A 9,539-nucleotide genomic window follows, 5' to 3' on the forward strand; every position below is an offset into this window, starting at 1 on the left:
AATAAAGAAAACACGTCTTATCTTATCTTATCTAAGTTGTGAGCCATATCAACCTCATAATGCCACAGGTGGGAGTCTGTCTGCTGTGTTGCACTTTTCGTATAGGGTCTATGGTTGCACTGCGTTAGCCTCATATAGCAGCACACGTGTGGTGTGTATCTTTATGCGAGGAGAAGGAAGGGCTCTTTATTTGAGAGTGTGCGTCTGTGCTGTCTCCCCTGAAGCCCGGATCAGACACTGGTGCAGGGGCGTCCTGCAGGGGCGCTGTGTGCCCCTGCAGGACGCACAGTGGACCCGCCCACCCCGCAGCCATGGCCGCCGCCTGCAGAAAACGAAGTGCGCAGTAGAACGACGCGGCAGAGGGGGGGCTCTTCACGGAGCAGTGAACAACCATCAAAGTGAAATAGTACCTCTTATTCTCCACCAACAAAACATGACAGCCACTGTTATATCTCCTTTCCTGGAATACGGAGAAGTCTCCAACAAGGTAAATGACGCTTCCCCGGGAGCCGGTCTTTTCTGCTCAAAACATGCTAACGTTAGCCTAGCCACTTTTCTTGCTGCAAGTTTGACTTGAAAGTTTTTCCGGCTCGTAACTCGTGTCAGCCGCTCGGTTGTTGACTCCTCACGGCACACGCCGTTCATCCGCTCGGAGGTTTCAAACGCGTCTTTGCACCGCTGGTTCACTGGCGTGTGTTAGAAGCGTCATCTGGGAGGTGATGTGAGCGTGGCGCACACCGAGCAGTCGCAGACTAAAAAGTTAGCAGGGTCACCATGTCTGGTTACGTGATTGAACTTTGCACCAAACAGTGTGAAACGTGTGTAACTACAGATTAAGCTGTTTCTATTTAACTTGCGTTGGCTCCTCTGTGTCAGTTCAAACAGCGTCCCTGTGTAACCCGAGGTAAAGAGTTGCAGCACATGGCTTTGTTTGTCCCAAGTTAGTTAGGAGTGAATTAGCTGCGAGTCCTCTGCAATGGTGACACTTTCCCCACGATCTGTTGAGCTGCAGCTTTTATGTGATAGTGTGACACGGACAGTGGCACCACCATAATAGCTGTATCAGCCGCTGGCTTCATGCAAGGTGCGCGGTTTGAAAAGAAAAAAAGGAGCAGCCCAAAAGTAGCATCTAAGCTTAAAGGTGCAGTGTGTAGAATTTAGTGATATCTAGTGTTGAAGTTGCATGTTGCAGCTGAACACCCCTCACCTCACCCTCCCCTTCAAAGCATGAAAGAGTACCTTTGGTACTCTTCAGTTGTCATAAAAACTCAAAAGGTGTTTAGGTTGTCCAGTCTGGACTAATGCAAAAAACATGGCGGCCTCTGTAGAGAGGGTCCCCCCCATGTAAATATAAAGTATTTGAATATAAAGGACCTTTTCTGGGGTAAAGAAAACTATAATTCATATAAATTTAATGAAACAAACTAGTGAAAACATAATGAGGATTATTCTACATTAAATTTCTGACAATAGTTTCCTTTCACCTAAATCTTACACACTGGACCTTTTTAAAGGGATAGTTCACCCAAAAAGGAAAATTCACTAATTATCGACTTACCCCTATGTCAATGGAGGGGTGGGTGAAGAGTCCACGAAACACATTTGGAGTTTCAGGGGTAAACGGTATTGCAGCCAAATCCCAAAATTTGTAAATGGTGACCACAAAAAAAACATAAAAGGCCTTCATACTGCTCCTGTGGTGTCTGTAAGCCCAGACATTCAAACTCGACCTGATGACGTCATTTACCTGTGGGTTTAGCCTAAATGTTCGCTGTTGCCTATCTCCTACTTACTCCTGCAGTAATTGCAGCTATTGAGAGTTCTTGCGAGAACTTGCAGTAGCTGCAGTTACCCCTATGTCGGCATAGTGGTGAGTAGATAATGAGTGAATTTTTTGGGTGAACTATCCCTTTAAGGAGATGAGAGGAGTGTTGGAACCAGACAGGGACACGGAGGCAGTCACACGAGAGGAAACTTTGTCGACTAGGCTTTAAATCACTGGCGGCCTTCCGATGCAAAAATACTTACTGCCACAGTTTCTGGATCAGGGCAGAAGCACCTTTGGCCCGCTTGCATTTTACCATGCCAGAGTATCCTGTTGGATTGTCCTGACTCCACACTGGCCTACACTCCCTTTTTCCTTTAACAAGTAAAGACCAACACTAATCAAATGTTATTAGGGCCTGCACAGTACTTGAAGTCATTACTTTGGGTCTGTTTGATTAAATCTTGAGGTACGCATTAAACATAATGGAAAAGAAAAATGATGCACACTCATCACCTGCCGCATACAACACGAGATTCGCACAGCCAGGACATCAGTGTTAAAGTGACCGAAACGATCCAGATTCATGATGCACGCAATCCATTAATAACTAAATAATTGTATTGTGTGATATGTGAAGAGTGACAGAGACAAGCACACACACACACACACACACACACACACACACACACACACACACACACACAGGGTGTAGATTATGTCATAATACAGTATTCGTTTTTACTTGAATGTTGCTGAGAGGGCTTTACCCAACCAAGAACTGCCAGTCAAATCAGATTTGACTGTTCATTAAGACTATTCAAGTCACACTAAAATGTCCTCAGAAGTAGCTGCCTATTTGGCTGATGATATGGATCTCTCACTCTTAGGGGGTGACCTCCCATTGTACATTTCATACTCATCAGTTCTGGTTCTTATGGAATAACATTTCTGAATTAAGGGGGGAAACAAACAGTTGAAGAGCTTTGGCTCAAGGGGAGTATTAAAACACATTCTTATACCATGCTGAATGAACTTCACACTACACAAGTATTTGTGTAAAGATAAAGTCTTAAGATACAATGTTTTCCAAAAGTAGGATTAAAATTTTTGTTTCTAAAAAATTTTTATTCAGTTTTAGGGCCGCACCGAATATCGACTTATTACATGCTATTTTTAGAGGAGCTTATAGGACTGAGCAATACCATTTTCATTGATATAAAGCCATGCCTGTATTTGCATATTTCCTGAGGAGAAAGGAGGGGATCTCTCTCACACTCCACGTGACCCTGCTCCCTCTCCCCCTCTGTGTGTTCACGTCCTGCAAAATGGAAGGAGCCACAGTGCTGGTCTACACAACTTACTAAGACCTGGTTTGTAAAAGACTGTGGGGTGCCCTATGAAATAAAAAGTGCCAAGTGGTACGATTATAACCAATGCTCCACATCCATGAATTTGGAGTGCGCCCCCATTTAGACCTCAGATCATGAGTGATCATTCCGGTCATTTTAACCCTGATGTCCTGTCTGTGCACGTTACGACTTGTGTTGTGTAGTAGGTTTAAACATGTGTTTCATAAACACGAGAGCGAATCAGGCAAGTAAACGTCAGTATCCTAATCACCTGTGATCAGTGATGGTGTGGAAGTGTAAAGTGAGCGCAGGTCAGAGGGGGAGTGAGGAGGAAGCAGACTCCAACATATACAGTACGACCGGACCTTTAGTGTGCGTCTGTCCTGATTCTGAAGCAGAGCTGGTTACAATAATTCAGCTGTGTGTTTGTCAAAACATGGATGGGATGAGTTCGACCACGTCTTATAGTTCTATCGAGAAGAATTATCTTTCTGTTTTTAGTCCAAGAATAAGCAACAGACAATTACTGGTTTAGACAAAATACATAATATGGAAAAAAAGATTGGATTATGTTCACTTGAAGTGTAAAAAAGGATACCAGTATATTAAAGTTATCAAATTTTAGAAATATCAACCTAGAAATCCCACCACTATAACTTGAGCCACCGAAATGTTAGTTGAGAAAGGGGAACTGACTTAACGGCCTTATTTCTACCGACGCTGGAGAAAAACTCCATTGGAGGAGTTCACAGTGAGAGGACAAATCCTTGTTTACTTTCGGTTTCTGACCAGCTCCGCATGGGCGGCTGACACACACAGACACATCTCTCTGTCACTCTTTCGCCCTCTTCCTATTAACCATTTTAGTAAATAGAGGTAATAGTATAATAAAGACATGAAGAATGTGGCTTGAACCAGGACAGTTTACCTGTTTACTTTTTTACGTTTAAGTAGTCAGTACTTCGCTCCATAAACAGAACAACTTCCATTGGTGACCCTTCACATTAAATACAGATGCACTGCTTACGATGACAGGAAACAAATTCACTGACCAACCTTCCACAATAAGAAAACTATATAAAATAGCTTGCATAAATTACTTTTTAAATAGCCAAACGTTACACTTTCAAAAACTAACTGGATATTGTTGAAGATAATAATAAATTTTTTAGTTCATTAGCTATATTATTAACTATATATTCGCTATATGTTGTTGTGTGTCTTTTTCCTTCTATAGTATCAATAATCATGAAACTGATATTTCCTCTGACAATAATTGTGGTACCAAAATTTTATATCGTGGCATCCCTACTTTTGATCTGCAACCTACTAGAGAGCAAAATTTTGTTTATTTGTCTATTTTTTATGAGCCTTATGTCTGTACCTTTCCACTTATGGCTTCTTAACATTCATACTAAATAGTTTTTTAAATTTATTTTATGTAATTTTTCATTTACTTTTTAAAGGAAAGCCTGTCTTAGCATTCTGTTTTGATCACAGTCTGTTTTTTATAAAATATATATATATATATATCATGTATAACCATTCAGAAAAAAATAAAGATATGATTTTTGGTCTATATTGCCCAGTCCTTATCAGTATTGAAGGTTTGAAGCTCTATGGTCTCAAACCTGCTTGTGACAATGTTGACTACTTTCTGATTGCTTTATCCAGAGAGTCTGTTCAAAACGGATGCACTGCTCAGAAAGGATTCATAAACACAGCACACACTAGTCACTGATCATTCATATTACCAAGGTGGAAATGGTGCACTTACTCAACTTTCACACATTTCTCTCTACAGAACAAGAAGATGTTGAACTACAGCAGCAACAATAGTCTTGGTGGAACTCAGCCGACGTCTGCCACATGCTCCAGTGCCAACCACTCCTGCACCCCCACTGAGTCTTTGCTGGACAGGAAGGTGGTAGAGGCCCCCTCTCCAGTAGGCCTTTTCCAGCGCCGTCACTCAGTCAGCCTCCCTAGTACGAAGTTCATTCAGAATCAGTTTGTCAACAGCCTTAAAATGGATCCCTCAGTGTTGCTCGGTAACAGCTGCAGCGGCAACAATAAGGAGAACCATTTTCGTGAGCGCTCTTACTCAGAGGTTGGGGACAGGCTGCAGCCAGGTAATCAAGTGTGTGTGGGCGTAAGTAGCCAAGTCAACACTAGCCGTTATAAAACAGAGTTGTGCCGACCCTTTGAGGAGAACGGCTCCTGCAAGTACGGAGATAAGTGCCAGTTTGCCCATGGCTTGCATGAGCTGCGCTGCCTCAGCCGTCACCCAAAGTACAAGACTGAGCTGTGCCGCACCTTCCACACAATTGGTTTCTGCCCATACGGCCCTCGCTGCCACTTCATTCACAATGCAGAGGAGCGCCGTGGGCCCCCTCCCCTCTCTGCTTTCAACAAGATGGTTCGCCCTCGGCTGCAACACAGCTTCAGCTTCGCTGGCTTCCCCAGCTCAGGCGGCTTGGAGGATAGCCCTACCTCAGTCACACCTCCACCAGTGTTCTCCACTGAAAACCTGACGGTGTTGCAGAGCAACCCCTTGACCTACTCAAGCCAGGAGCTTACTAGCCTGTTTGGTCCAAGCTTGGAGCACCCACTTCCATGTGACCCTCAAGGTCTGTTCCCCCCTTCTCCAACCACTCCCTGCTTTTTTCAACCCACATCAGAGAGCCCCCCTATTCCCCCCGACTCTCTGTCTGACCAAGAGGGGTACCAGAGCAGCATGGGCAGCCAGAGTGGCTCTGAGTCCCCCCTTCTGGATGCCTCGCGGCGTCTTCCCATCTTCAGCAGGCTTTCCATCTCTGATGATTAAGGTGCACCCCGGCATTCTTTGATCTGAGGGAGAGCAGGAGGGACAGAACGGGGAAGATTGTGACCATCAACCTCAATAATTCCCTCCTCCTCCTCTCAGCCTTGTTTACAGGAGTTGGAGAACATCGGATGCCTTCTCATTTCAGGATTGTCTCTCCTTTAAGGACCCCACCAAACACTGATCAAGTCTCATCAACGTGATGAACAGTTGGTACACCAGAATCATCTTCATGTACAGGCCCTGCATTGGGGTCATGATGACTTGAATGTGAATGATTTTGAAAAGAAGAGGTCAAAATATAAAGTAGTTAGTAGTTTGTGTGTTCATTGTCCAGTATAAGGTTTTTACCTGTGCTGCAATCTTTACACCTCATTGCTTATCACAGCTCAGTGATTTTTAGTTACCACAAAGTGAACGGGAGAACGTTTCTCAATTAGTCTTCTCTTCTGGTCGTGTCCAGCTTCTTGTGCCTTGCCGACTTGGATTATAATGTGCCTTGTTTCACTGAGCTGGTGGTCACTTACCATTCTCTGGGGGTTTTGAGTGCACAAAGTCTTTGAACAGTATTTATTCGAATTTGTGAAGTCAAGGGTTGAATTAAAGGGTAGTTTCGCCCAAATTACAAGAAATATTCTTTCACTGCCCTTATTTATACTTACTTGTGTAGTCAAGGTTTTCTTTTTCCAGTCTCTGAGATTACAGCCTCCATCCCAAAACATTGACGATGAGTGGAATTTAGTTTATGTTCAAATAATTCAAATAGATTTTCATAAGATCAACAGCAGCATCTCTGAACTAGTATCTCTGGATCAGCCACAGAAAACACTGGAGGCTGTTTTCTCACAAACTAGTCTTTTTGTAAAAAGTCGGTTCTATTGACTTCTGTTCTCACCGAAGTCTCTCTGGAAAAAGACAACACTTAAGCAATGGTAAGAGAGAGAATGTATTTTCTTTGGTAGTTTGGGCGACCTGCCAGCCGTTGACAGGTTCCTGCTATTTATTTGCCACTTCAGAGTCAGAGTTCAAACTCTGCTGCAAAGTTAATATCATCAATTCTCAATAGTTGAGCTTTTTCAATCCCACACCTTTCCAATCCCCGTCAGATCAGTTCTGTGTCTGAGGTGATATGTTTGACAGCTGTCTGAAATCAGGTGAACCTGAATGCTTCTGTTGATTCCACCATGTTCAATTATTATTATTATTATTATGATGGTCATGTTATTTTCTAGTTTGTTTCTCAGAGTCTTTAGTGTTGGGGCTCTGGTCATCACTGCTTATTTATCAAAATGTATTTATTGCTAATCTTAAGCATTTTTTATTTTGTATTTATCTGGTTAATTAAACAATAGAATATATATTTTCTTTTATGTTAAATTATGATCTTCCTTATCAATCATAGGATGACTGTTTATTTGTATTCACAGTTAATATATTATTCTGCAATGACTTTTTTTCTTAACACTTGATTTATTTTGAACCTGAATCTTAATTTAAAACACAAAGGTTTAGCATTTGTATTTATTTTCAGTTCTTTCCACATGCACCATCAGTTTGAATTTCTTTGTGGCAATCTGAAGGCATAGGACGAACGCATTGGAAGAACGCATTGGAAATGCCCAAGTTAATGCCCAAGTGCAAGCTGTATGCCTAACTACAAACATTGTCTTTTCATTATAGGGGTAAAAATCTGTTGCTGCCATTATCAGTTTCAAGTGATGAGAGAAGCAAACACAATAGTTACCAACTAATTGGATAACAAGGGTAGAGTCATAGTTTCTGATGGTCTGGACAAAGTATGAATGCACTTAGGGTGCGGGTGGTGTTGGTTTTACAAGGTTTTTCCAGCCAACATTCACAATATGTGCCTCTATCACAGCTGCTGGAGACCCCAATATTATGTGTGTCTGTGTGTGTGTATGTCTGTCAGTTCCAGGGTAATGGTCCTAATTAGGTGTAGGTTTATGGGCTGGAGAATGCATTATCTCAATGAGCGTGTGTGTGTGTGCGTTTTCTGCCTCTGTGTCTAAGGCCTGTACTCTGGAGCAGGATTAGTGTTCAGTGACGTAACTTCAGGTTTGACCCTTGGTAAATAGTCATGGTAATTTGTGCTGCACAGCTACTTTGAGATAACCGCTCAGCATTTATATAAGTGTAGCCGGACCAATCCGTTCTCTAGGAAAATTGAGTCACTACACACTATTTATTTATTTGACACCTGGGACTGCAGCTAAAAGAATAGATTTAAAACTGTCATACAAACCCTGTGAATTAATCTAATCAAACATTCATTTAATGGAATACATAAATGTATTCAGCCAGTTCTTCTGGTGCTGTAATGATGAACAATATTATCAGCTTATTAACCTGCACATTCACACAGTCTGGTTTTCCTTCTTGCTACTCCTGTTTCCCCGTCACTGTCTTAACATGCAGGGTGTATTTTTGTCAGAGCACCTAATGGCTCTGAGATGTTAAATTCACTGTGACTGTATATAAATTTATATTTATTAAAATGATTTTAAGGGCTTTCAGCCTCAATTGGAAATATGGGGATATTAGGTGTAAACAATATCTTCATTTCTTTCCCTTCCTTCTATGATAAGTATGCCACTGGGAAAAAAAATTCCAAGAAAATTGGCACAAACAATATTGAACATAACGATATTCAGAAATTATGGTATTAGTATTGATCTGCTGAAATTGATTGAATTCCCAGTGAGTCATATACTTGGAGTGTTGGAACAGAGCTAGTGTGTACATATCCCTTTACCATCTCCTTCCTGCACTCTACAAAATTCCTAATGTCAAGATGGAAGTGTTGCCCACAGCTTACAATGAATCCAGGCCTCCTATCTCTCACCCTGCTGCAGTAGTGGGTAGAACTAGCATCTCTACCCTTAAGACTGGTTCTGGAATAGTCTCGTCATCATACGATGGTGAATTCTCATTTGATTATCTGTCACTTTTACTGACAAAACATTTTTAGGTTGTTGTTTTGAAAGGCTACGGAAACGTGTCTGTTTCACAGTATCACCCACAGACTTAGTAGGTCACGATGATCAGGATTATGTAAATCTTATTTTTGATTTTTGACAAATAAGTGCCTATAAATACATTCCAGGTTCCCCAAATGTTGTTCCTTCATATGTTTCTATATAAGATGTATTCTTGTCATTAAACAGGACTGACGTGAAAAGCAACTGTTGAATGTATTCTCCAGGAGATTTTGCTGTCACAACAGTAATTCCTCAGTTTATGGTTTATTTTGTAATGACAGAGTGCAGTTACAACCAATAAAAATGTCTTTATACTGAATATGTGAGTTGATCTTTGAAGCTGTCATTCATGTTTTTTTATTCAGCATGCTGTAGTGCAGTTTTCAACCTCTGAGACTATCAGACAATAGAAGTCTGATAGACTTCTATTGTTCTCTGCAGTGTTCAAAGTCAATACAGGATTCAGCAGACGCTTGTTATCTACTGATGTACCAAGAAGTAAGTATTTTGTTTTTGAAGTCAGTGAACTTCGTCCACAGACATGAGCCTGGATGTGAACTGAGTGCTACTTTCCTTCCATCCATGTAATGTTGATCTAAATG

The 9,539-nt window shown here is 41.6% G+C and overlaps 1 protein-coding gene across 1 annotated transcript; it reads left to right on the plus strand.

Annotated features, from left to right (window-relative positions):
• The first annotated feature begins 275 nt into the window (after positions 1-275).
• Positions 276-9,256, plus strand: zfp36l1b (zinc finger protein 36, C3H type-like 1b). Its single transcript, XM_020092020.2, has 2 exons — positions 276-487; positions 4,922-9,256. Exons 1-2 carry the CDS (start codon positions 434-436, stop codon positions 5,939-5,941), a joined length of 1,074 nt encoding a protein of 357 aa, XP_019947579.2. The 5' UTR covers positions 276-433; the 3' UTR covers positions 5,942-9,256.
• Positions 9,257-9,539: the final 283 nt, after the last annotated feature.

This window comes from Paralichthys olivaceus, chromosome 19 (assembly GCF_024713975.1).
Source record: "Paralichthys olivaceus isolate ysfri-2021 chromosome 19, ASM2471397v2, whole genome shotgun sequence".
Taxonomy (NCBI): Eukaryota; Metazoa; Chordata; class Actinopteri; order Pleuronectiformes; family Paralichthyidae; genus Paralichthys; species Paralichthys olivaceus.

Excerpts from the sequence above, each read along its gene's own strand:
- zfp36l1b (XM_020092020.2), top strand. The coding sequence starts at position 434 with ATGACAGCCACTGTTATATCTCCTTTCCTGGAATACGGAGAAGTCTCC. Across the intron at positions 488-4,921 it reads ACGGAGAAGTCTCCAACAAG|AACAAGAAGATGTTGAACTA; the intron begins GTAAATGACGCT and ends TTCTCTCTACAG.